The 26,334-nt window shown below is 49.4% G+C and overlaps 10 protein-coding genes across 10 annotated transcripts; 5 read left to right on the forward strand and 5 right to left on the reverse strand.

Annotated features, from left to right (window-relative positions):
- Positions 1-131: 131 nt before the first annotated feature.
- BKA55DRAFT_560323 (BCS1 N terminal-domain-containing protein) lies at positions 132-2,738 on the forward strand. The gene has a single exon (XM_046192083.1). It carries the CDS (start codon positions 582-584, stop codon positions 2,601-2,603), a length of 2,022 nt encoding a protein of 673 aa, XP_046052956.1. The 5' UTR covers positions 132-581; the 3' UTR covers positions 2,604-2,738.
- Positions 2,739-6,405: 3,667 nt separating this feature from the next.
- On the forward strand, positions 6,406-8,203 carry BKA55DRAFT_560329 (hydroxymethylglutaryl-coenzyme A synthase C terminal-domain-containing protein). The gene is made up of 2 exons (XM_046192084.1): positions 6,406-7,626; positions 7,686-8,203. The coding sequence occupies exons 1-2, from the start codon at positions 6,688-6,690 to the stop codon at positions 7,821-7,823; spliced, it is 1,077 nt and encodes a 358-aa protein (XP_046052957.1). The 5' UTR covers positions 6,406-6,687; the 3' UTR covers positions 7,824-8,203.
- BKA55DRAFT_274569 (uncharacterized protein) lies at positions 8,202-10,222 on the reverse strand. Its single transcript, XM_046185483.1, has one exon. It carries the CDS (start codon positions 9,974-9,976, stop codon positions 8,357-8,359), a length of 1,620 nt encoding a protein of 539 aa, XP_046052958.1. The 5' UTR covers positions 9,977-10,222; the 3' UTR covers positions 8,202-8,356.
- A 218-nt stretch (positions 10,223-10,440) lies between these two features.
- BKA55DRAFT_591297 (alpha/beta hydrolase fold-domain-containing protein) lies at positions 10,441-11,930 on the reverse strand (the record flags this gene model as incomplete). Its single annotated transcript, XM_046195219.1, has 2 exons — positions 10,441-11,161; positions 11,218-11,930. The coding sequence occupies 2 exons, from the start codon at positions 11,928-11,930 to the stop codon at positions 10,441-10,443; spliced, it is 1,434 nt and encodes a 477-aa protein (XP_046052959.1).
- Positions 11,931-13,248: 1,318 nt separating this feature from the next.
- Positions 13,249-14,517, reverse strand: BKA55DRAFT_536091 (peroxisomal membrane anchor protein conserved region-domain-containing protein; the record flags this gene model as incomplete). Its single annotated transcript, XM_046189779.1, has 4 exons — positions 13,249-13,992; positions 14,046-14,353; positions 14,408-14,414; positions 14,485-14,517. 4 exons carry the CDS (start codon positions 14,515-14,517, stop codon positions 13,249-13,251), a joined length of 1,092 nt encoding a protein of 363 aa, XP_046052960.1.
- A 582-nt stretch (positions 14,518-15,099) lies between these two features.
- On the forward strand, positions 15,100-17,440 carry BKA55DRAFT_591299 (HEC/Ndc80p family protein; the record flags this gene model as incomplete). Its single annotated transcript, XM_046195220.1, has 3 exons — positions 15,100-15,144; positions 15,246-17,185; positions 17,239-17,440. The coding sequence occupies 3 exons, from the start codon at positions 15,100-15,102 to the stop codon at positions 17,438-17,440; spliced, it is 2,187 nt and encodes a 728-aa protein (XP_046052961.1).
- A 1,552-nt stretch (positions 17,441-18,992) lies between these two features.
- BKA55DRAFT_504878 (beta-lactamase superfamily domain-containing protein) lies at positions 18,993-20,300 on the forward strand (the record flags this gene model as incomplete). Its single annotated transcript, XM_046187138.1, has 2 exons — positions 18,993-19,252; positions 19,316-20,300. The coding sequence occupies 2 exons, from the start codon at positions 18,993-18,995 to the stop codon at positions 20,298-20,300; spliced, it is 1,245 nt and encodes a 414-aa protein (XP_046052962.1).
- A 641-nt stretch (positions 20,301-20,941) lies between these two features.
- Positions 20,942-21,270, forward strand: BKA55DRAFT_686665 (uncharacterized protein; the record flags this gene model as incomplete). The annotated part of the gene is made up of 2 exons (XM_046198961.1): positions 20,942-21,126; positions 21,225-21,270. 2 exons carry the CDS (start codon positions 20,942-20,944, stop codon positions 21,268-21,270), a joined length of 231 nt encoding a protein of 76 aa, XP_046052963.1.
- Positions 21,271-22,015: 745 nt separating this feature from the next.
- On the reverse strand, positions 22,016-23,184 carry BKA55DRAFT_503548 (restriction endonuclease type II-like protein; the record flags this gene model as incomplete). Its single annotated transcript, XM_046187016.1, has 2 exons — positions 22,016-22,835; positions 22,886-23,184. The coding sequence occupies 2 exons, from the start codon at positions 23,182-23,184 to the stop codon at positions 22,016-22,018; spliced, it is 1,119 nt and encodes a 372-aa protein (XP_046052964.1).
- A 980-nt stretch (positions 23,185-24,164) lies between these two features.
- On the reverse strand, positions 24,165-25,451 carry BKA55DRAFT_536095 (uncharacterized protein; the record flags this gene model as incomplete). The annotated part of the gene is made up of 1 exon (XM_046189780.1): positions 24,165-25,451. One exon carries the CDS (start codon positions 25,449-25,451, stop codon positions 24,165-24,167), a length of 1,287 nt encoding a protein of 428 aa, XP_046052965.1.
- Between the last annotated feature and the right edge of the window lie 883 nt (positions 25,452-26,334).

The raw sequence follows: 26,334 nt of genomic DNA on the forward strand, positions 1-26,334 counted from the left end.
AAGTTTCATGGAGCAAAAGACGGATCTGCTGCCTAACGATGATGCTGTGATGCCTAGTTTTCACGCGACAATCATTATCTTGTCTAATAGGAACCGCCAATCTCTACCCCACACGAAAAACCACTTTTCCACTTGTGTCACGGCGTGGAGAATTTATCCTAGTTGGTTTACGCGGGCTGTGACTCAAGTGGCTCAATTCATGAGCTGTAAGGCTGATGGCGCGCCCTTACGCCTCTGATGAGGTGGGTGTGGATGCCTCTTTCTCTAGTACACACCAGTATCACGTTTCGTGCATGCAAACTTGACGCTTATAAAACCTTTCGTCGCCTCTCTCACTTGGATTGTTACTCTTACACAACCCATCTCCATCATCTCTAGCTATATTCATCACAGGCCTCAACTATCCTTCTTTGCAAGGGGAGACCTCCATTCTCAGCAACAAAAAGACTTGGGTGACTTTAGGATAAGCTTAGGAAGGCCTTTTACTAGGTATTCCCGACATCCCATTCAAGGTCCGAAGCTTTGCTGCTCTCCGTGGGCTTGTCATACGCTCTTCACAGCATTCTTTGACCACCTCTAGCATGATAGGACCTTTTGCGTTCCTTCAGACCATCTCCCACGCCCAAAGTATGGAGACCCTCAACACAACTGGCGAGGCCGCTGGTCTCCCAAATGCTCCTCCTTCACAATTTGCCATCTTGGACTTCCTATTTCCTGGCTTTTCAACCTTCTCCAGTATCGTACATGCCTACCTCGGTATCGACCTCAACCTCTACATCCCTCTTCTCTTGGTTATCTCCGGTATCATGTTCGCATGGAACTATATCACTGAGTATTCGTGGAGCATCATCGGCCAACATCTTATGTCTGCTGTACGTATCCGCACCGATGATGAGATCTACAACATAGTCATGGCCTGGGTGGCAAACCAACGATTTGCCCAAGGTTCTCGACGTTTCATGGTCAACACAAACATCAACTCCAGGAGCTGGTTCTTGTTCCGATGGGATGACGATGAGAACGAAGAGGAAGACTCTGGCTCAACTAAGAAGCCCCTCCAGTACACTCCTTCGGTCGGCTCTCACTTCTTCTGGTACAAGGGCCACGTCCTTCTCTTTGAGCGCCACGAGAATAGGGAGCGCTCCAGCTTCCTTACCTCGAGTGAGCGAGAGGAGCTGTCCATCTCTTGCTTCGGCCGCAACCCTCGTATCATCAAGGAGCTCCTTGTCGACGCTCGCGAGCAGTACCTGAAGAAAGACGAGAAGAAGACCATCATTTACCGTGGTTCCCTTGGTCAAAATGGTGGCGATCCTACATGGCAACGATGTATGAGCCGAGCCAGTCGTCCGATTTCCACAGTCATCCTCAACGAAAAGGTTAAGCAAGACGTGATTGCAGATGTGACCGACTACCTGGACCCCAACACCCGCCGCTGGTACTCCAACCGCGGTATACCTTACCGCCGTGGTTACCTTCTTTACGGCCCCCCTGGAACCGGAAAGAGTTCGCTTAGTCTTGCATTGGCTGGTTTCTTCCGCATGCGAATCTACATGGTCAGTCTTAGCTCTACTATGGCCAGCGAGGAGAACCTTGCAACGCTCTTTGCCGAGCTCCCTCGCCGTTGTGTGGTACTTCTAGAGGATATTGACACCGCCGGTCTCACTCACACTCGTGAAGATACAAAGGGTGAAAACACGGAGGAGGCTGTTATGCCCGTTACCACCGCACCCGCTAAGCCTGGCCTTCCCCCTACTACAGCACCTGCGCTCCCAGGTCGGCTTTCACTATCCGGTCTACTCAATATACTCGATGGTGTTGCTTCTCAAGAAGGACGCGTCCTTATCATGACTACCAATCATCTCGAGAAGCTGGACAAAGCCCTCATTCGTCCTGGCCGTGTCGACATGATTGTTGAATTCGGCCGCGCCGACGCTGATATGAGTGCCTCTATCTTCCGTGCCATCTACGCCCCTTACGAGGGAGAGGGCGCGCCTGGAAAGGATGTGGAAATCCTGGAACCCGAAGAGGCTCAGAAGCAGGCTGCATTGGCTGAGAAGACCCGCAAGGAGACAATGGAGCGAGTTAACGCCCTTGCCGATAAGTTCGCTACCAAGATGCCCGAGCTCGAATTCAGCCCTGCCGAAATCCAAGGATTGCTTCTCAAGCACAAGCGCAACCCTGAGGCCGCCATTGACGCTGTCGATGACTGGGTGGTTGAAACCCGCAAGGAAAAGAAGCAAAAGGAAATCGAAGATGCAGAGAAGCGACGTAAGGAGGAACAGAATGCCCGTAAGGCGGAAGCAAAGAAGAAGCGCAAGGAGGAACGGGCGAAGGCCAAGAAGGCTAAAGCTAAGGCCAAGCGAAAGAGCAACGGCGAGAGCTCTGGGTCCGACTCTTCTGATTCTGATACCGAATCCGAGACAGAGAACCGCACCAACGAGAAGAAGGATGAAAAGAAGGACGACAAGAAGGCCACGGATAAGTCTGAAGACAAGCCCAAGGAAGCTGATGAAACGAAGACACTGGAGGTTCCGGATGAGGACGCAAACAAGTCCAAGGGAACTTCTGATTCCGGATACGATACCCCCAACACAGCTTCGTGATCATATACATGATTGGGAGAGTCTGATAGAGAATGCATACAGCGGCGTTGGATTGGAGTTTCTGCATCTGTCAACTTAAGAGATTGATCATCTTTAATAGCCTCAGCGTTGTCTAAAATACACTTAATACTCATAGCTCTGTTCGTCAAGCCTTTGCCGTTCAGTGAGTCGCGTATCACAAAGTTTGCACAATGATAGTCCATCGTATGAGTAAGCTATGCAACTTTCATCAAGTCTTTGCCAACGACTTTGTGCAGAGAGTTCCGTGCACTTCAACGTGTCTCCGTTCAACGTGTCTCCGTTATCGCCTTCATGTTAACGAAACATCAGCTGAGCGAACACGAGAGCGACAGGCATTCCCACCCCCAGCAAAAGATGCATGAGATTCGAGATCGATGCCGTTGAACCGATACGTCATGCCAGGGGCAGGATCTGGGGTCGGTTAGATCCTAACGGGGTTGCTTGGACCAAGAGATAAGGAGTAGTGTGCACAGGAATTGATTGAGAGAATATGAGGGCTGGCTAGGCATTGGAACCAAGAGTAACCGAACAATACGAACCATGTTGAAGAGTCGAATTCGCAAAAGGATCCGAGTGTCTCAAGATGCCACTAACAACGTGCCGTCGAGAGGGTCCTACCTTCACCCATGCAGGTCCCTGAGATGATGCACAAAAGGGATGCGGCTTACAAGGCTCTGAAGCTAAGTAGCTTTGAGTAAGATCGACCCGAATAAGAGAGCGCAATCCGAAGACGGTTGCACATTGACTCTTATCATTCTTCAGCTTCTCATGGATTCCTTTGAAACATCATAACGCATATGTTGAAAATCCTTCCGTGATGCGTAAGAGGGCGATAGTTTTGCCATCCCCGCGGCCCGTGTGTAAAAGGTACGTAGACGCTGGATGGATACCATCCAGGTTCCACGACGACCCCATCCGAAATTCTTGAGCGATAATCAATCAGGCCTGATGGTAGTGCCTGAGATGCAGGAATCTGCACGTTGATTATCTTAGGCCGAATAGCGGCGGACTTGGACACAAAAGTGTGTCAAAGTCTTGGAGGCTAGCTATATCAGACTTAGGACGGCGGTTTTGACCCACGCCGAAGAACGGAATGCGGCGGATCTTATGCTGAGCGATTGATAATGAAGTACGAGTTGACGTCGTCACAAGCCAGGGATTGCATGAAGAACAAAGTTGCACATGAGGGACAAACCGGAACATGACGCTAAAGACGGGGCACTGCGTGGGACGCATGTCGATAAATTTCTCATGGCCATAAAAGTAGTACTCTCCGAGGACGCTGTAGATGTCAGCTAGTTGTTGGCGAGAGCCCTGATCAAAGCCGAGAGGTCTCAAGGAAATCAAGAGCTTGCTATCAGATGGTACTGGAAGTCAAGGGGTGGTAGAATCAGTTTGAAGCAGGTTATCGAAATCACATCATGGCCGCGCCGCCTCAGTTAGGGCATCCTGCGTGGAGGAGTAGAACTAAGGTAGTCATGGCTGGGGTATACTTGCAAGAAGAAAACACTAAGCCATCCATCCACGCAATGGAGAACGCAAACGGCAGATGGACCCGAAGAACATGAGCAATGGGAGAGTGGGACACATTGAGTGATTCCAGCGATCGTTGGAAGTCAGGCCCATGTAGCTGTGCAGGGTCCAATGATATGGATAGTATTAGTGCTGACATTGTTGGCTCATAAGAATACGATGATATGCAAGACATGATAGACATGGAGAGTCTTGATAATGTTGTATTGTATAAATCGAATGCATGGGTGAAGTTGAAGAATATCGAAGCTGTTGATGGGATGAAATGGAACCGTCCAAAAGGGGTAAGCGTGGTGGTGCGGGATTAGGAGCGATGATACGCTGTTGTCCCCTGCTAATTAGCGGGTAGTCCCTGGAAAAAGACGGGTTCTAGGCCACAGCCTCCCGTTTGTCTTTGGTGGAGTTGTAGGTTCACGGCAAGTCAAGAGTGAGCACCTCATCACAGGCTGGATAAGTAATTCCATTGGATCTGATAAAAAACCGGTTTCCTACTGTTATAGAACATGTCCGAAGTCTTACTGAAAAAGGGTGTAAGCACTGTCACGATAGAGTCCTAACAAAGAATTTTCGGAAAGTTACTCTAAAGGGTAGGTAGGTAGGTAGTGCAGATCGGCTACTGAACTGAGTAGGGTTCCTCGAAACATTGTTTAAACGCCAACAAGCGAAGAGGCCTACTGTAACTGTACCACAGACCACACTCTGAACAACAATTGCCTGAAAGCCATTAGATGAGCACACGGATATTATGCCATTGTCCGTTAGAAATACTGGGTATTGAAGGATCGCCTTGAACTAATTACAGGGGATTAATTACCGGATATCAAGCCTTACCAGAAACCCAGGTTCATCATCTACCACTAGCGACTATGTGCTGTCGTGTTCGTGTTTCCAGCTACCGCTACCGCAGGCACTCAATTATAACCGTCTAAGTCCCACCAACCAGCAACTAATCCACACCATCCCATCACAACAAGGCAAGCCCAAATAGGACCGCTGTCAAGCACACCAGGTACGTCTTGGCCCGGCACCCACCGGTTGAGGCTTGCCCCTGGCAGGAGGCGACATGTGCTGCAGAAGCCATGAGCGGGAAGAGGAGGAAACAAAAAAAAATCTCGGTTGCTGCAGAGTTGTAGTGAGGTCATGACTTGGTTGTTGACATGATCTCGAGTCATATCACGGTATGGCTCGGTGTTACTATCAGAGGGAGAGTTTATTGATTGATATAGAAGTATAGGTGATAAACAATAGACAACTTATGAGTATTGTTGTTTGACGTCCAAGCTTCTTACCAAGTTGGTAGTCGCCCATCATGACCATGATCCAAGGATCAAAAGCCAACCCATCCATGACCTTAACTCAAAGTCTACAAGTACCTCAAAAATCATATGCAGCCAATCCAATTACACGAGAGGCCAACAGTGCAGCGTCTATCCAGTGGAAAAAGGCAAAGGGCGGTGAAAAACTTGATACCTCTGAATCTAACTAACTCGCCCAACAAGTAAAGGTCACTCGTTTCACCCCGCCGCGGCCACTTAACTTCTTGTACCTAGACTCTCACTGAAATCACACCCCGTCTAGATTTCGAGATCCAATCTCAGTCCATCTCAACCTAACAAGCACCAAGACCACCTACAGAGGCTCTCTACTGCTTGTCCCTGAACCCGCAATCTCGCGCTCTTCTTCCGGGTCCCCCCTTCCCTTCCCTTGTCGTCGTCTTATTATAAGATATCTCCACATCCTCTTCCTCTCTCTCGACTTCTCTTCCATCTCTTCTTCTCTTTGTCTTCCTCTTCTTCTTCCCCCACCAACCGTCTCTTTCTCTCCCCAAATCTTTCATCATGTCTCGTCCTCAGAACATTGGCATCAAGGCCATTGAGCTTTATGTCCCCAGCCAGGTAAGCTGAGATACTCACTCTGCGGTTGTTTTGCTATCATCACACAATCTTCAATGCCCTCATGCTCTCCTGTGTCTGCTGGGAATTGTTGTCGTTGAATGTTGCCCCTCACCAAACTTTTTGGATGGGATAAAAAAAAGTCCCTGCGTTATTACTCTCGTGTTCGGGTTCTGGTCGTGTGCCCCTCCATTTCAGATTGTGCCCCTCTATCCTAACGCTTGAACGCCTCTTTGAAGAAGGCCCCAGCTAACCACAATTTTATTTGCTCTTTAGTATGTTGATCAGGTTGAGCTCGAGAAGTTCGATGGCGTTAGCGCCGGAAAGTACACCATTGGTCTTGGCCAAACCAAGATGAGCTTCTGCGACGACCGTGAGGGTAAGTTTCTCCAATTCTTCACCGTCCCCTGAAAAGACGATCTTAGCGCAATGCGCCTATCCTCACCGCGTCCTTGGAAAATCTCATGATGGCATTGGATCACCGCTAATATGCGATTTCTGCAGACATCTACTCTTTCGCCCTTACTGCTACCTCCAAGCTCCTCAAGAACTACAACATCGACCCCAACTCGATTGGTTACCTCGAGGTCGGTACCGAGACTCTTCTCGACAAGTCCAAGTCCGTCAAGAGTGTTCTTATGCAGCTCTTTGGCGACAACACCAACATCGAGGGTGTCGACACTATCAACGCCTGCTACGGTGGTACCAATGCTGTTTTCAACGCCATCAACTGGGTTGAGTCTTCCGCTTGGGACGGTCGCGATGCTATCGTTGTTGCCGGTGATATTGCTCTCTACGCCAAGGGCAATGCTCGCCCCACTGGCGGTGCTGGTGCCGTCGCTCTCCTGATCGGCCCCAACGCCCCCATCGTTGCCGAGCCTGGTCTGCGTGGTACCTACATGCAGCACGCCTACGATTTCTACAAGCCCGACCTTACCAGCGAGTACCCCTACGTTGATGGTCACTACTCCGTCAACTGCTACACTAAGGCCCTCGATGCCGCCTACCGCGCTTACTGCAAGCGTGAGGCCAAGCAGGCCACTAACGGTACCAACGGTGCTTCCAACGGTGACGACTCTACCAAGACCAGCCTTGACCGCTTCGACTACCTTGCTTTCCACTCCCCTACTTGCAAGCTTGTCCAGAAGTCTTACGCTCGTCTCCTCTACCACGACTATCTCGCCAACGCCGACTCTCCTGCTTTCGCTGAGGTTGCTCCTGAGCTCCGTGACATGGACTACGAGAAGTCCTTGACCGACAAGGTTGTTGAGAAGACCTTCATGGCCCTCACCAAGAAGCGTTTCCAGGAGCGTGTCAACCCCTCCATCCAGGTCGCCACCAACTGTGGTAACATGTACTGTGGTAGTGTCTGGGGTGGTCTCGCCAGTTTGATCAGCGTTGTCGACAACAAGGCTCTTGAGGGCAAGCGAATTGGTCTCTTCAGCTACGGATCTGGTCTTGCTGCTAGTTTCCTGTCTTTCCGCATCAACGGCAGCGTTGAGAAGATCTCTAGCGTCCTTAGCATCCCTGCCCGTCTTGAGGCCCGCCGCGCTGTCCCCCCTGAGACCTACGATGAGGTAAATACAAAATTCTTCAATTTCATACATAGAAACCGTCTGCTAACTGTTTTGCTTAGATGTGCAATCTCCGAAAGCAGGCCCATCTCCAGAAGGACTACACTCCCAAGGGTGACGCCTCTACCATCGCCCCTGGTACTTACTACCTTACCAAGGTCGACGACATGTTCAAGCGCGAGTACGCTATCAAGGAGTAAAGGATTGTCTTTTGAAAATCCAAAGTATCCTTGCTCGAACAACCTTTTATACGAGACATTTATCGCTTCTAGACTTGGTTCCATTACAGCTATGGCCCAGGCGAAAGCATATCATGAACATGATGACATCAATGGGGAAAACTAGACGCAGGGAAGAAGAATATAGCGGATGATGATAGAAGCGCAATTCGCGCAGTGGAGATTGACATCGAGGTCCTCTAATTGAGCTAATAATGATGGCCATTATGGCTTGTGGAAGTAATGGGGACCGTCTCTCCTGGGATATTTACGAGGAAGTTTTCAAGGCCCATACCATATAGACCTGGTCAGTTGGCGCTTAGAAGAGTTTACGATACTTGGAATATAATAAAAATGTATTTCAATCGATTAAGTGTTTTCTAACTTGTGTCTATTCTTCTATCAGCCACTATGTGGTTGTCGGCATATATGACATCTAAGAACATGGCCTTCAAGAGCCGCGTCCGATATTCTTACTACTATCTTCATATTCGTACATAAGTAGGGGTATCCGTCTATTTTTCGTCCTTGAACTTCCACTCCGCGTGTCGGTGGAGCATGTAGTCCTTGCTCTGAATGCCCTTCCAGATACCATATAAGCCGCCCAGAGGCGGCTTGCTCTTGAGAGAACGCTTCCACTTCTGTCGTTCTTCCTTTCGTGCTTCAACGTCAACCTTGACCTTGTCGTGAACAGTAGGAAGTGTCTCAGCGTGATATTTCTTTCGCAGAGCTTCATACCACTGTCGGTCGTAGAGCTTCCAGAACTCCTCTTCATTGTAATAAGTGTGAGCATAGAGCCACTTAAGACCTCCAAGCTCGACAAGCTTATCTTCGAGAGCGCGGTTCTTGGCAACAAACTCATCTGGGTCAGAAGGTCCCCAGCCCCAGAGACCAATATTCAGGGATGGTGGGGTGGTGACAGTTCCGTCATCAGCAGTTGTGGTCTCGCCGGTGTGAGGGTGGAAAGTTGGAGGGGGTGTCTGCTTCAACGGACAGAGCCACAGAGGCCAGATGTTGAAGTTCTCAGCAGTATAGTCGACAAAGGTTTCAGCAGTCTTGTAGGGCAAACCCAGATCCTGGACGATGAAGCGAGCAGACTCGCCGCTACCATGAAGAGCGCGGTACAGCATGCGAGTATGGAGGAAATCATCGAGGAACCAGCGGAAGAATTTTGTGAAGGGAACACCCTTGAAGTAAGTGAAAGCAGCGGCGCCAACCCAGAAACCACCGCGATCATAGCGGAAGAAGTACTCGGCGAGAGGGATGTAATCAACAGGAGAGGAAGAGGCAGACTCAGCGGAGACAGTGGGACCAGCGGAGGGAACGTTGCGAGTGCGATCTTGGACATGGAGGTAATACCAGGGATCCCAAGCACCACTGAAGGTCTGTGGCTTGGTATCGGCAGGCTTGTCGTCAGTCAGGGTACCAGTAACAACGACGCCATGATCTTTGGAGAAAAGGATGCCGTCGACATAGTCATTGGAAGGGTTCTCGGTCTCGGCTCGGATACGGGCAACGGCTTCAGCAACGCTACTCGTACGATGATAGGTCGTCTTGACAAACTTCTTAGCTTCTTGTAGTTGAAGCTCAAGAAGCGTCGTCATGCCCAAAGAACCAACAGCTCCAGCAGCACCACGGAACAAGTCAGCGTTCTCCTCCCGCGACGCTCGAACAACCTCGCCATTTCCAAGGATCATCTCAGCCCAATTGACAGTATCATTGAAGAATCCATGCTTAAACGAAGAGCTCTCGCCAGCTGTGCCTGCAAACCCTCCTCCAGCTGTGATACCAGGAAACTCCATAACGACAGGCGGTACAAGGCCATGCTTCAGCGTCGACTCAACAAGCTTGTCCATGGGAACATTGGGCTCAACGAGAGCCGTACGAGTCGCACGATCGACCTGGAGGACATTTCGAAGGGCGCTGATATCGACGACGGGTTTGCCTGTCTGCTGAGGCCGTGTGCTATTCGTGCTGCCGTGAAAGATGCGATATGGCTCACGACGCTCGAAGAAGCCGCGGACGGCTGATGCGATGGATCTCACGGCCTGCTTGTGACGCTCCATTGCTGGGGACCCGGGTTCTGAGTCTGGAGGTGGCTTGTTTTGCTCTTGAGGTGAAGCGATCAGCGACATTTGGGATAAAAGTTTGGTGGGTCTTCCCGTGCGGGCCGGTCTCGGGGATCGGAAGTGGTGGAGGCGGAGCCGGAATTGATAATGGGATTGTTTTAAAGAGAAGAAATTGATGTTTACAAAGAGGAATTATTGTTTTGGTCTATCGAGGTCAGGGTACGTAACGTGGGTGATGATCCTATAAGTCTTGGCTTATAAGTTCCGAAGGTGCCGGTCGTTTAAGTTTCAGTTGCTGGGCAGCTCATGTAAGTCAGACATTCGTATGTCAAAGCGACGACACTGACTAGGATTTCAACAACATAAATGACATTTGATCATAACAAAAACCATCTTTCTGTTATCAAGAAGAACAATTGACTGTATGTAAGTAAATTCCTAGCGCCTAGCTGTCAAACAGTGTCCCATATGTATCCAATTCCACCACATATCTCATTCCGATTCAAAGCGTCGTCAAGTGAAGCCGCCATCTACAGCTTAGCCACTGGTGCTTCCAAAATCCGATCTTCTAACACTGTCTTCTGTAACACCCTCTTTTGAATATCCTCTTCTAAAGCATCACTCAGCTCGTCAAACTTCAATGGCACCTCTTCGCATGTCTTTGCCCTGATCATGACAGCGCTCGACTCAATGCTATCGGGGTCCTCCACTGCCGCACGTATGAATGATGCCCAGCCGTTGTAGCACCGTGGCGTTGCAGGAGCGTTACGCAGCATCATAGCGAAGCAGTGCGGCATACCTTCGTACTCCTCGAACACCACCCGCACACCATCAGCCTCGAGTTTGCGAGCAAGAAACTTGTCCTCATATGCTAGAATCTCCCATCCTGTGCAAAGGTAAATAGGTGGTGCCCCTTTCCAGCTCCTTGCCATGACGAGAGATGCAAGAGGATGAGCAGCAAGGTCGTCGGCTATGTACATGTTGCGTCGTGGTGGATTAGCTGGCCAGGCCTCACAGGGAGGTATTGTGCGCTTTTCGATGGCCTCCGGCTTGGGGAGATAATCACATGGCGTTGGTGTTGACATCTCCCATGTTGGGGAGCTTTGTGTAATATCAAGCCATGGAGAGTTGAGTGCTACGCCAGCTGGCATGGGAACCTGACGCAACTCGCCGTGCCACAGAATTGGAGAGTCTTGTCTGCGGAGCTCGAGGATGAGTTGGAGTAACGAGAGTGAAAGATTGCCGCCAGCGCTATAAACTCCCACGTTAGTACTTGGTGACAAACTCAGCTTAGGCTCGAGACATACCTGTCACCAGCAATCACAATATGCTCCGGTTGTACAGGATCATGATAAGCATCCGGAGGTGGATATAGAAGCGTGAAGTAAGACACGAAAGCATCAAGCAACGCCGCAGGGAATGGATGTTGCGGCGCAAGTCGATAGCGCACCGAGTAACACCGACCCCCCGTCAACTGCGCCAGTTTTTTCGTTGTAGGACGATGTGTTGCTGGGTCACAGAGATAGTAAGCGCCGCCGTGCAAGTACAGAACTGTCGTTGGCTTCTTGCACTCTCGCATCATGTCGTGATACCTCTCCCGCTCCGACACGTCAGGCAACGGAGCGCCACGGGCTACACCGCTCCGGTAGCCGGTCCACTCGGCCTCAACATCAATGAGATCGGGAACGGGGACTCGGCAGGTGGAACCTCCGAGGTGTTCGAGTGTGCTGATGAGGGCATCACGAATTGATGTCTCTGGAGGTTGTGGACTGGCATATTTGCTAACCCAGATGTGCCCCTTGATACCAGAGTCACGGAGTGTAATTCGTTGAACAGATGATATACTACGGGGAGTTTTTGGTGTGAGAATAACGCGAAGGCAGGCGATGATGATGGCGCTTCGTAGGTCGAGATATTTGGATGAGTCGGAAAGGTTGAGGATGTGTGCGAGGCCCTGGCAGACGATGAGAGGGAGTAAGGGAACGACTGTCCGTACGGTCTCAAGAGTTGCTGAGTCCATGATGGTGTGGATGTCAAGATTATATAGAGTGAAGAATTGCCGTTTAAATTATAGTTGTTGATGTGATGGTGATGTAAGTGATTCAAAGTCAAAGACGAAGTGATCAAGACAACGAAAAGACATGGGGCAGGTCAAGGAAGGCATCGACCTGATATACAGAACAACAGAGATTTGCCTGATTGAGACCCAAGTCATAAAGGTATGGGTAATGGGTTAGAGGGAGGGGTAGTAGAAGAGAAGACCAGCTGAGGCAGTTGAAGAGTTGTCGTACAGCGGCCTCTAACTAAACAAAGAGTTAGGAACCCCTAGGATCCAATTTCAATGATCTCCCTCGAACAGAGCCCAATCAGGGGCTGTCTTTTCTGTTTGGAATCGCGTCAAAGTCCTTGTCCGGAATGGCGGTCTTAAAGATCCATGACACTTCTTGCTTTGTCACTTGCAAGTGTAAGTAGGCTTTTAGGTGTGGTTACCTAGAGCCAACCTCAACTCTGTTGGCAGCTGGAAAGTCAATATTTAGATTGCGACAAGTTGCATCAATAAAAGAAATGACATTTCACAGTCAAAATTACCAAGAAATCTGAGTGTGATCAGTTGAGGCGATGAGCCTCGGCACACGGAATTAGTTCACAACCTTCAAGTGACGTCTACATGGAGTTGCAACTAGCGCTTCAGTCATGAATCAGATCCCTCGGCAGCAGAATCAGAGTTATGTTGCGGGGATTGGCTAGTAAATTTGACAAGACGAACTCTTTTTGCCTTTATTTACTGGACTGGACTAATGGAAGATTTCAACGGTCAATGCGTTGGTTGAGCGTGGGTTATGAGACTTGTAGACTCAACCCCAAAATGGTAATTCTTGCGGGAGCGTCAAGGTTGAGTGCATGCGCGATAGCAAGGGGATGCATGTAAGCGCACGCGAGGTGGGAAGAAGCAAACAACTAGCCGCGGAACTTAAAACAATATTGGTATTGGATGTGCCAGGCTTTTCTGTCCAAATCAAGCATCTTGCATATCATAAAATCTGTCTGGGTTCGGACCATGTCTTCAAGGGTTATTTTCACTTGATTTAAGAATTATTACAAGCTGAATATACCAAAGGATCATGCTAAACCCAGAATACCTATAAGAGATGAATAGTCTTATGGAGTTTGTGAAATAGGCTCAAATAAGTAATGTGGTAAAATTGACAATGGTGATATAACGCTACAATACCAAACCATCCCACCACGTAAACACCTCCATTCAACAGACCCGATTATTCCAAAACTATGGATGCATAAATATTGTACAACTATGGTCAAGTAGACTCTTCACTGTTTTAAGAGCTGGAGCTAGCGCCAGCCTTTGACTCGTCGGCCTTGACCTGAGTCGACGATGTATCATTCTGGTTGGCCATGGCCATCTGCCAAGCAGGAATAGACTTCTTGCCGGTCATGTTGGCAAGAGGGGAGGATGAACGGTTAAGTTGAGGAGCAGAGGGGAATGTAGGCTTGGGGACCTCTGCAGCAGGAGTGGTAGCGGCCGATTCAACTGTGGCCTTCTCTCCGTTGGTCTTCGCAGCAGGGGTCGAGGTAGAGGCAGCAGGAGTAGCTGCGCTAGAGATTCCACTGGCACCGACAGTTCCGGCTGTGCCTCGCATGTAGTTGTTCATGGTTGAAGAACCGGTGGTGCTGCTGGGGGTGGTCATGCGCTGAGATACCAATGTCTTAAGACTGGTGAGCTCAGTGTTAATCTCCTTCAGCCGGTTATCAGTCAGACCCTTTTGGTTCTCGAGAGCCTTAGGGATCGCGTCCTTGAGGGACTGAACCTCGTCACGAATTCGGGTCGCATCGTCCTCCCGACGACGATTCGCAGCCTTGAGATCGGTCATGACTGTCTCGAGGTCCGCGATCGCTGCGTCTAGCTTTTCGGTTCGCTCCTTTTCGGCATTCTTCAGGCTCTCCGTATCCTTCGCAAGTTGCTCAACAAGCGTGAAAGCTCGGTCAAATTGGTCCTCAATCGATTTCTTATCTTGTTCCAATTTCTCCGGTGTTGGAGGCGCGACCATTGGATATACGTAGCGCTGGTCGCATGTTAGCTTACATTATCAAAATCGCGACAATGGCAAGCACGAACCTTGCCCAACTCGTAGAGGCCATAAGACACGCCTCCAACTACTGTGGCCATGATGAACCAGTCTCTCCAGTCCCTACGGGGAGGAGGTGGCGGCGGTTGCCAGGCATGCTGTGGATAGGGGGGATAGTATTGTTGGCTAGGAGGAGGGCCGGCGGGAGCGCTGGGATAAGGCGCGTTGGGAGCTGGAGGTGCGCTACCACCTGTTCGTGCCAGCGCAACGTCGATTTCTTCTTGGGTGAGGTTCTTGCTTCGAAGGAACGAGATGCGGTTCTCAACGGAGGATGACGCGACACTTGGGTCCTGGAGAACTGCGATGGGTTAGTCGGCGCATTTGTAATGGCTGTATCAGAGTGAATACTGACATTGGGTCTATTCAGGAGTTAGCATTTGCTGATTCTGTTCCAATAGCTTCGGTGGCTGGGGTAGTAGGTCAACTTACTGCAGAGGATACAAGATCCTCGCGAATAGCCATGGTTGATGTTTAGCCGTCAGACGGCTCTCACCACATAACCTAAGTCGCAATGGGAAGAAGTTGAAGAAGAAACTCCTGAAAAGACTTGGGCGATGATGATGGAAATGTTAAATGCATGTGCTAGTTCAGCTTGCGGAGGCCGGACCGTGGAGTTCAAGAACGTGGAGGCGTGGAGTCGGAAGCGTGACCGATCTGTACCGAGGCTTCTCCCAATTGACCTGCCGAGATACGTACCCCAAACGGTTCCCGTCTTTCTTTCCGTCAGTTCGAGGCTGCAGGCGCGATCACGTGTAATCTTAATTGAATATCCACTTTTGCCAACTCAACTGCTACTCCACCAGAGACAACACAGAAGTCCTTGGCCAATCAGATTAAACTCATGGTTTGTTTACTTTCCTCCCAACGCCTAATCTCCCCTACCCTACTCTCTACCTTACCTTTACGCCATTTTGCATTTTCACATCCCACTTTACATCAACACCATCATCACGACGACCCCTCCGCGTATACAACAACTCACGATAGTCGCCTGCTTTGCACATGCACCTCATTGCAGTCGCGTGTTTCCCCTTTCACTAGATCATGTCCCAAGATACGGGCCTTTGGAGCGTCCGTAGACCTAGAGAGGTGCGACTCCCAATCATCTTCTACCAGCCTTTGCGCCCAACTGGTAGACCGCTATTTCCGCGCATCGACTTGAACAATACTGATTCTAACCTGCAACATAGACCCTTGGTGGTATTAATGCAAACAGCGCCATTCCGCAGCCTGGCTCGACTATGAAGCGATCCAGCTCCAATATTGGCGGCAATCACCCTGGCAGTCATGTCCGTTCCATGTCGGGATCTAGGCATTCCCTTGCCATGCCGCGACCTAACCAGCCTTTGTTTCAACGTTCATCATCAGGAACCAATCTTGCAGACATTGGCCTTTCGTCGGTGAAGCGCTCTTCGTTTGCCCCCAAGGCATCGGCGTTCACCCCAAATCCCACAACAACACGAGCTTCGACTGATGGCGATCGACGCAGCAGCGTGTACCGACCCCGTCAATCTACCGCTCCTCCGACGACGCACCAGAGTTTCTTCCAAACTACACCAGCCCCAGCTGGTGTACCCCGCGACCCGCGACCCCTGAAGGATCGATCTTTTCAAGCTCGCATCGGACAGGAAATTCTGGAATACATGGTTCAACACAACTTCGAGATGGAGATGAAGCATGTTCTTTCGCAAAATGTCCTCAAATCGCCGACGCAAAAGGACTTTAACTACATGTTCCAATGGCTCTATCATCGCATAGACCCCAGCCATAAGTTCCAGAAGAATATCGACCAGGAAGTGCCTCCTCTACTCAAGCAGATGCGATACCCTTTCGAAAGAAGTATCACAAAGAGTCAGATAGCTGCTGTTGGAGGACAGAACTGGAGTACATTCCTTGGTCTTCTTCACTGGATGATGCAACTCGCACAGATGCTCGACGGCTATGTAAACTGCCAATACGATGAAGCTTGTATGGAGAGCGGTATTGACGTTAGTGGCGACCGCATCATTTTTGACTTCCTTAGCAACGGTTATCGGGATTGGCTGGCTATGGATGAGGATATGGGTGATGAAGAGGCTGAACGCGTTTTGGCACCTCATGTTCAGTCCATGGCAGCCGCCTTCGAGCGGTCCAACTCAAAATACACATCAGAACTGGAGATGCTAGAAGCCGAAAACGCACGACTTCTCAAGGAAATTGAGGATTTGGAGAAGTCAACACCTGATCCTGCCGTTCTCGATAACCACTTCAAGATTATGGAGGAGGATAAGATCAAGTTTGAGGAGTACAATGCCCTGGCGATGCAAAGGTCTGAGAAGTACGAGAGCCGGTCTCAAGTCCTTCAAGAAGAGCTCGACAAGCTCATGGAAGAGCTTCAAGAGGCCGACGAGGAGCGACGAAGCCTACAAAAAGCTGTGGATGCTCAAGGAATCAGCATGCAGGATATTGACCGCATGACTGCAGAGCGGGAGCGCTTGCAGCGGGGCATTGAGTCAGCCGGCCAACGACTAGAGGAAGTGAAGAAGAAGGTAACAGAGCGAGAGACTGAGGCAAGCCGAAAACTAGATGAATTGGAGCAAATGGTGGATCGATACAACACAATGGCGTATCAGATTGCACTGATCCCCTCGACAGCAGCCAATGCTAAGGGCAGGGAGTTTGAGCTCCAGGTCATGGTAGCCGACAGCTCAGATTTTACTTCTACCAACCTGAAGGGTTCATCGGGCCCATCATCCGCGGACCGCCTCCTGGTCGATGCCACCACTGGATACCAAGCAGGTCATATTCTCAACTTGGACCTTCGGGGACAAATCCGAAACAGCTTCCTATCGCTGCGCAAGGAAATCTCAGATCGCCGAGCAGCGGCAATGGAAGAAATGATGAAGGATCACGACCTGCTTGATGGCATAAAGGAGGCCATCGAGGACAGACGCAGTGAAGTGGAGGCACTCAACCACCGTGTTCGAGCAGCAGAAGAGGAGTATGAAAGAACGAAGGAGGTGTCAACAGCACAGAAGATGGCCTCCGATGCTCACATTGAGAAGATGGAGAAGGAATTGTCGCGTATGAGAGCTGGCTTGTCTGAGAATGTGCAAATTCTGGAGCAACGTGAGATCAACACAACAATTGAGTAAGTGGACACGGGTTTTTAATCGAGGTAGTAGTTACTGACCAGACGAACAGATACGAGCAACTTGTGCTTCAGGCCAACGCTCTCCGAGAAGAGCTCCACACCGAGATTGACAGAATGCTCAACGATGTCATCAAGTTCAAGATTCATGTCCAAAAGAACCTCGATGATTACGAGGGCTTTGTAGCAGACGAGCTCGAGAAAGAACTCGGTAGTGACGAGATGGGCGAGGAGACTCGACAGATGGATATTTGATGAGAGCTACACATGAAGCAATCTTCTGAGACGCTTATGATGACGATTGATGTTTCGGGCGGCCTTCTGATTTGTTTTATGGCGTTTGGCTTCACGATAGGTCGACTGATGGATGAGTGAGAGCGGTTGGACACAATCTTGTCTGGCTGGTCCCTGTCTAGAGTGTACATGCTCCCTTTCCGGTGGATATGCTTTTGCTGAGAGCGAGTTTGAGCATCACGACATGTTAGTAATGGTAGATACCTGGTGGTTTGCTTTGGTGTTTTTAGGAAAGATACCACAAGGCTATCTGATATAGTTGGCCTTGATTACGAAAATTCTAGTTACGAAAAAGCATAACGACGTTATTTCTCGACTGCTAATGTTGTAATATAAGCTGACGACAACGTGCGTAGCATGGCAAGCATGGGCACCACATGGCTATGGCAGGGATGGTCAGCACCTTGTCAGGGGGGTTCCCGAAGTTGTCAGCAGGGGTAGCTCAATGACAGCAATGATTCGTGAATAGATTCATTGACTCTTTTTCCCTGTAGGCTCGTATCATATCTTATGAGCTGTGATATTGGAGTGAATAAACTAGTCAAGGGGCAAGAAGCTATCTAGAATATGTAAGACCAGGATACAACAAAAGTCTTCTGTTGCATTCGGATTCGTTTATTCCCCGGATGCCCTCGGAAGATCCTTTTAATTGCCCCGGTCGGGGAGTCGGGGGGTTGTAATTTGCGAGCGGAAAAGTGATGCAAACTCCGCTAAGGCCCTGTAGGGCATTTATTGAGTTGGGATGGAGTTATGAAGAGCAGGGGACAAGGTCCAAAGTGTAAAAGTGAGGCATTATGATGAAGCTGAAGGACTCATGATTGATCTGTTTTAGAATACAGATTGGATGAAAATAGTATATCACAGTATGGGTTGTTAGAGTATCGCTTAGACTACATTATGAATTGTTTAGACTACAGACTGCACAACTCTTATTCGTGTCTCAGCTGCATCACTGCCCAACAAGTTCAACATTCAGTGTTAACTCCGCCGAGTTATCCCCGTTGTCATTGCACCCATCTAATGCAAGATAAGACATTCTGGGACCCCCCTAGTGCTAATCTCGGCAAGTTGGTTCTCGGTAGCTTCCATGATGCTTCCATTGTTGGTCCCGAGGAAGGTACTTGCCTAGACTCCAAAGGTCATAGCTCCTTCACCCATTCTCTTGCTGTCTCTCTCTTGTTTGTGTCTCTGTCTCTCCATATTTTACCTGACGTCTACATCTCCACCTCCACTTCTTCCTCATCTTCTCTCTTCTCTCCCTCTCTTTCATCTCTCTTCCCTTTATCGATGGATGCTAAATAATATTCCCTGGTTGCCCTGGTCCAATCACCCCTACCTGGTGCAACTGTAACTGCTAAAGTCCGAAGCCTCCGGTTTGGGACATTACTACCACATGCCGCGTGCTTCTTTAACGATCCGTCAACTGAGTTATCATTTTGGATCAACGAAAAACACTAAACCCTTGGTTTTTGCTTCCGCATACTCAACCCTTTCCTCAGCATCTTCTACCATCATGGCTCCAGCCGCAACTGCTGCTTCAGCTCAACTGAAGCCTCCAGAGCTGGCTACAAGGAATGCACCTGGCTCATCTGGAGGCTCGATCGCATCTAGCACTGCCGTATCGAAAATACCTGGTCGATCAGCTCTTCCAGATGAAGCTGTTTCCAACCCTCACCATCTCCTCAAGCGTGGCTCTCTAGTGGGCTTTAAGAATCCTTATCCTTCACACGCATACAGTCCCAACTTCAGTACCATGGTGCGGAGAGTCTGGTGGTATGTGAGGATTTGTTACGTCAAGAGCGCTTCGTCGTCCAGAAACTGATGATATGATCCTAGGCCCACTTTCACCGGCGACATGAAGAGCCCCGATTTGACTCCCCCAACTGTGCCTGTGGTCAAGCCGCAATGGAACACCGAGCGTGAAACAAGCGATAGGATCCGTGCAACATGGCTAGGCCATGCTTGCTACTATGTCGAATTCCCTTCTGGCCTGCGCGTTCTCTTCGACCCTGTCTTCGAGGACCGCTGCTCCCCATTCAGTTTCATGGGACCGAAGCGATATACACCCAAACCCTGCGATATCAAGGACATTCCAATCGTCGACGCTGTTTGCATTAGCCATTCCCATTACGACCACCTTTCGCATTCCTCCATTCTCGAAGTCCAGAAATACCACCCAGACGCACAATTCTTTGTTGGCCTTGGTCTGGAGACATGGTTCCGCAAGTCTGGCATCAACCATGTTACGGAGCTCGATTGGTGGGAAGATGCCGACCTCACTGTCACAGTCAAGGATGGAGATAACCCCCGCGAGATCAGCGCCAGGATAATGGCTTTGCCGTGTCAGCACAGTTCGGCGCGAACCATGTGGGATCGTGACACTACCCTTTGGTGTTCCTGGGGTGTTCGATCTGGCGAGAAGTCAGTTTGGTTTGGTGGCGACACGGGCTATCGATCAGTCCCAAGTCTCCCTCCTGGAACCGATGATTATAGTGCTGAGTACGACCATCTCCCGAGATGCCCTCAGTTCAAACAGATCGGCGAATTTCGGGGACCTTTTGATCTTGGTCTGATTCCAATTGGCGCCTATCATCCGCGTGTGGCTTTCTCGCCAGTGCATGCGGACCCGGCGGATGCCGTCGAGATCTTCCGCGATACGCAATGTAAGCGGGCGATGGGAATTCATTGGGGCACTTGGGCACTCACGCTGGAGGAAGTTTTGGAACCACCCAAGATGCTGAAGAAGGCTCTACGAAAGAGAGGCCTCCCCGAGGTGGGTGTATTTGATGTGTGCGATATTGGTGAAGCTCGAGAATTTTAGCTTGGGTATAAAAAGAAGACCTTGGAGTCTGGAGAAGCGAGACATGTTTGCAGATGTAAATACCCTGATTTGTTTTGAGGCACAGTCAGAACTGATGGCACCTGGCTGGATGAGAAGTACACTACGGTGTTTTTGTATACTACCTTCATTCGACTCAAGATCGAGACTTTATAGAAGTTTACAAATTGACTTCCACTTCTAATAAGCCCTTGAAGAGTAAGAATAAAACCCCCGGAATGATGTCACAGTAAGACCCTGATCGACAATGGCCCAAGTTCGCCTCGAGTGTCCAATCAGAGCTTTACTCTGACAACGATAAACTGTCAGCCTAAATCAGCTCCTCTTGACTTGTCTCAACGGGTCAAAACGGAGCTCAACCGAGAGTCTAGAATTCATCCTCAATTCTTTCTCCTCTGAGTGGTCATTTCTTGCTGCTGTTTCCACGGTAGTTTCAGCCACAGGTGACGTACCTCACTCGCCACACTATTGCCACGTCAAGTATAAGAGACTGTTCATGTTCATTAATTGTAACAACTTACCAAGCCTCATCACATCCCTCAAAAGACACAATTTCCCATATCTTCGTTCTCCTCCTCTCATTTCAATCATCAACCAACATCAAGGTCTCATAATCAAACATCATGGGTCTCCCCGCTTTCTCAGAGTCAGCAACAACCACCTCTTATCAAACCCCGCAACAAGAACAGAACAACAGCACTGGCGTTGCTACCGGTGCAGGCGCAAACACTGGCGCAGGCGTGACAAGGCCCAAGACTGAGGAGGAGAAGGAGGCTGATCGACTTTATGAGGAGGCCTTGGAGGAGGAGTATGCTAAACGTGAGGGAGGTTCCTAAGCATGGAACAACCCAAGCACAACTTGAGGTCCGGATTTATGACCTGCAGCCAATTGACGAGGAATGATAGCTACGACGAGGATATTCTCAACTCTGAACTGAATGAAATAATTTAAGTTTAATACAATCTTCAAGGTTTTGATAAATATGTGATTGCTGTGCTCCGAGCGGTGGATGATATGTTATTAGCAATGAGATCCATGAACAAAGTAATAATGAGACAAAGCATAGAGTTGATTCAAAGTTTCGGAGCATGAAGAACGCCATGTATTTTGTAAAGCCAGGTTGATCGATGTAGATATAGAAAGTTGAAATGAATCAGGCCGCATGATTCACCATGCTCCCACTGTTCTATGTTACATGTAAACCAATTTCCATGCGGCGTCAATCATATGCCTTCTCTAATGGTCTTATGGAGATGCTATCAGTTGGCTCTGACCGTGTGGTAAGACTCAAATACTTGGGGTAACCTTTGGCGTAGTCGCGAGGTACTCAATCCATGAATCAGATGGTTCAATCTCGCCTGAGATTGTCTGCCCCGATTGTGTTTGTTGCCCGGTCTCTGAGCAGATGCTCGTAATCGCACTGGAACTGTCATAATCCCATAAGGTCAAAGTGCATCCCGAGCCTAGAAATTCGCCGCTGGCATTGATAACTCTTTGCTCGGATAGATTATTCAGCTCTTCCTGGCAGGGGACAACCATGAATTATCCACGAGTCGGTATTTCCTTTCTGAAGTGAGATTGGACTGCCGTTCGTTGGCCATATACGTATAGTATAGTGTGGTGCCAAACTAGGTGAGGCCCAGGGTTCGAGAGCCAGGTGCTCGGACGACAAGAAGTCTGGTGAGAGTGAAATCGCTCAATCGTTCTCTCGCAGCCTTGCCAATGCAGCAGCAATACCTCCACTGAGCTGCTCGTCCTTATCTGCCTGACTCGCCCGGGTGGCCTCTTCTGTCTGAGCAGTCTTTTTCGATGCCTCAATAGCAGCTGCAAGCATGGCCTCTTCATCATCTTCATCATCCGTGTTATCCATAAATTGGAATTGCTTCGATGCGGGCTCATTTGTCTTTTCTGCAGAAGGTGTGTCTTTGACGGGAGATTGTCGCGAAGATGATGCAGCAGATGGCATATCTCGTAGAGGGACCCGCGAAAGAGGTAAAGCCTGGTCAAGTCTTGCTGATCGTTCTGAGGCCTTTGCGCCTCTCTTCGCAGCCTTTTTGACTCTGAATGGCTCTTCGACTGCAGACTGCCATCTCTTGACTTTAACACCTCCCCATCCATTAAGCATACCTAACTGTTCTGCATCGGCGTTGATTGCATTCTTTAAGCTGCCGAAATTGCTCACTACGGCGACCGCATCTGATTTGTTCAGACTTCTTGGCACTGTGACGAATTCTACCAGCTTCTCACCGTAGCTGGACGGTTGTTGACCACGGATCGCACCAAACGTAGCATTCTCGTAGCTCTTGTATAACTCGATATAGCGTGCGGCTTCAGCGGCGGACCAGCACAGGATAAGGGTGACGTTGTTGACGAGGGATGTTTTTGAGAGTTCTTTCAAGGAGGCTTCGTGGTTGGGGATGTCGACCATGGTGAGGAGGATGCGGAGGTTGTATTTGCCTTGAAGGTTACGGATTCGTGTGTAGATGTACTCGGGATGAAGACGATGGTACTTGAGACTACAAGGCGTCAGTATCAAGTCGATACATAGAGAAGTGTGCAAAGCTACCTCAGGAACAGAGCGCAAGTGCCCAATCCCAAGACATAGTCAGCTGGAATATCGCTATACTCCCATGGCATAGATCGAATGCTCGTAAGAACAGGGTTTCCTCGCTGGCGTGGAGATACCAAGATAGTCGAACCAGACTGCTTCTGCGGTAGAGCCTGTGGTGTTGGCTGAACTACCTTTCCCGCGCTGGAGGCAGCTGGTGGTGCTTTGTCTAGACGTTGTGGTGTAGGTTGTTGGATCCTTGTAGGCGTGGGCTGTTGAACTGATCGTGCGGCAGGCGTGGGATCAGCTGCGGCCATAGCGGCCAAAAGCTCGTCGTCTGCACCGTAGTCGTCGTCCATGATGAAGTAGTGAAGCTGCGCAATGAAATTGGTCAATTGCGTTGCTAGCTTCTCGCCATATGCTGGTCGAAAGATGATGGTGGTTCACGCATCGCCTAAGTCGAGTTGAGCACGGGGTGGGTCATCACTCTTACACCAACTACCAAATAATGAATAACCTTCTTCTATAAAGTCCGCATCTTTTGTTCTCTCATTTGAATACTGATATGATAAATTCCTACAGATTCTTTATTAACCAATTTTATCAGAATGTTTTTTGTAAGCCTCAGATGCTAAAGCTTTTTTCCTCGCAGTGTAAAGTGCATCTACGTCATTCAATTAACATGGGCAAACTCTCAAATCGTATACAGTTGACCAAGTTTACCTAACTCAGCACAAGCGAAGCATAGCCCAACTAGCTAAACCAATTCTTGATGGAATGGCCTATAGTTACTATTATCCTCGTGGTATCGATACCTGTAAGAACGTCCACGTACGCCTAGAAGATCATTTACTCCTTTAAACAATGCGGTTCTCAATTCAGCATCGTCAACTCGCCACAATCAACTTAATGCAACCCAAACGTCAAGATCATCATGAAATCTATTTTTAACCCTCGGCTCCTGTGTTCCTGTTCTTAGCTCAGTGATCTACACATTTCAACGTGGCAGTGCTGATAGTCTTAATCACAACTCACTCACATGCAGTGATAAGCATCAAACTCATTGATCAAGGTAAATTCATAGTGCAGTAACTAAAAAACAAGTTCCTCCAGGTATCTCCCATCCAATCCTATCCCATCCGCAGCTCCAGCCGCTTTTACCCTATGCTGTCCTATCCTATCCTATCCTATCCTATCCAATGCCAGGTATTTCCTCTGGCCGCGCCCATAACGCCAGTTTCCATAATGTTCGTTATTGCGTACACATGTCCTCGTGTACATCATGTCTGTCTCAAGTCTAATCCAAATCTTCTTCTAGCCCTGCATATTCTGTGGGACTGGGCAGTGTGCTCTCTGTGAGGGAGGAATGGATCGAGTAAAGCGAGGCCAACCAGCAGTCAAACATGGTTGCCACTTTTTGTGCCTCCGCGTTTGATGATTGTTGTCGTGTTAGTTGATCGCGTAGCCTCTCGTATGCCTCGATCATAACCCAGACTTGCAGTGCTGCTGTATCCTGCCCGTTTCGCTGTGGTCGACCTGACACAACGGATGATAATTCGCTCGTGAGTAGATCGAGCGCGATCTGAAGGCTGATGTTTTCCTGGAATGAGTGCCCTGATGATGAAGGTGGTCGGAATTCGTCTGTCCAAGAGCCTCGTGGAGTTCCGGGAGTCTGATCGGGAGATGGTGGTGGTGAGAATGAATATGGCTTGAAGTAAATAGTGTCTCCTTCGACGGCAGCCACATTCGTATCGTGAGTCGCTGCAGATCTGAGTCTGGGTCTCAGCTGACGAGGTATAGCCGTCATAGATGAATACGTATTTGATGTCCGTAAACTTTGTCGTTTGGCTCCGTGGGGAGATATCTGAAGAGGGGTATCGTCGAATGAATATGTCGATGCTCGTGATGGTAATTGTGAGTCCAGGGCTGGGGGATCATCCCTCGACTCAAGAATAGCGTTATACTGATCAGCGATCAATTCAACGCTTGATGTCTTCTCGGGCACATCCTTCGCCTTGCGCGCAAGAGCATGTTGTTCTAGTTGTCCGATTCGAAAGACGGGTGTCTTGGCCTGGCGTCGCATAATAGATGATGTCGAGGTGGTTGATGCGGTCGAAGGGAGAGAGGAGCTGTCCAATGATGGTCGCGCATGATGATCCTGGAGAGTTAAATGGTGAAATTCTGGAATTTGGCGCTGAGAAGATTGTCTTCGTGGTGGAGGACTAAAGAACGCCCTTGGTGGCTCGGGTTCAGGTTCATGTTGGTACTGATGATGTTGCTGAGGCGGTTCATATGGTGAATTGATCTCTGGCTGAAGCTGCTCCTCTGGCTCTGAAAATGAGGGCACAAAAACCGTCTTTGGTCGAAGATAATGATCCCATTTTGAATCGCTCAAATCGGGAGCGCCGTTCTGAATTTGTCGTTGCGACGGTGAAGACATACTGCTCTGAGGGCTTAGGCTGGACATGGTCGAGTCGGTAGAACCACGCTTAGCTTTGTTGAGGCTTTTGAGTTTCGGGTCAGGTTTTTGGAGTTTGCGCCTGGGAGGCTTCAAACTGTGACTTCTTGCGAGTGTGTTCTCCATGGCGGGCGGTGAAAATTGATGTTGAGAGCCGCGGTTTCAGGATGTAGCATTTAAAATGCAAGGTGAGTGATAAGCGTGGATCGTCGTCAAGGGCGCTTGGGTGAGAATTTGAGGTGAATGTGTATTTCGTGGGTTAAGTTGCGCAAGGTATCTTGGTTGGTAATGGTCACGTTGGTTGGTGAATTTTGGGGATTTCGCAGCCATGGAAGACAAACATGGGAGAGATATGTAAGGTATGTTATATGACGAAGATGTGTAGGGAAAAGCAAATGCGAATGTGCAAGCTGCAGTCGACAGAGAGTTCAGGCAAGGTAAGTCAGTCGTAATTATTATGTACGTAGTAAAGCCGAGAGACACAGTCAAGGCCCTTACCGCTTCCCTGGCCCAAAGTGGCTTCCAAGCTGCAGGTTAGGTTGGAAGTCCAATCAAGAGGACCACGCGGTGGATGAGATACTCCACGTCATGGGTCGAAGGGAAGAAAAAAGGGTTGGGGATAGGCAGGGATGATCAAAAACTGGGATTCTGCAACCTGCAACCTGCAACTTTTTTGGCATCAACAGGAACAGAACAGACTGCAACCGGGCTGGACTACAGGCATTGGATGACCCGGAAAGATACAGCTGGTAACCGAGGCGAGGGTGTACTATGTCCTTGTAAAGGAAACTGATCCGCGGTACTCAACTTGATCATGGTCTCTTGCACCAAAACAAGATTCATCTCTCGACTCTAACTCTTCCAGAATCTGACGAGAACAACCTCGGACCACCCACCCGCCTCTGCAGCGGTGAAGCCCACACCAGCAACTGATAATCAGGACCCTTCCCTGTCTGGCCCTGTCACCCGACCCGACCTGACAGACAGACAGACATACACTCTTCAGTGT

The sequence above is a fragment of the Fusarium redolens genome, assembly GCF_020744475.1.
Source record: "Fusarium redolens strain MPI-CAGE-AT-0023 chromosome Unknown BKA55scaffold_4, whole genome shotgun sequence".
In the NCBI taxonomy this organism is placed as follows: domain Eukaryota; kingdom Fungi; phylum Ascomycota; class Sordariomycetes; order Hypocreales; family Nectriaceae; genus Fusarium; species Fusarium redolens.

Bases quoted from the DNA above. Each gene is read 5' to 3' on its own strand.
- BKA55DRAFT_560329 (XM_046192084.1), top strand. From the start codon at position 6,688: ATGCAGCTCTTTGGCGACAACACCAACATCGAGGGTGTCGACACTATC. The intron at 7,627-7,685 runs GTAAATACAAAA...TGTTTTGCTTAG, and splicing joins CCCCTGAGACCTACGATGAG to ATGTGCAATCTCCGAAAGCA.
- BKA55DRAFT_560323 (XM_046192083.1), top strand. From the start codon at position 582: ATGATAGGACCTTTTGCGTTCCTTCAGACCATCTCCCACGCCCAAAGT.
- BKA55DRAFT_274569 (XM_046185483.1), bottom strand. From the start codon at position 9,976: ATGTCGCTGATCGCTTCACCTCAAGAGCAAAACAAGCCACCTCCAGAC.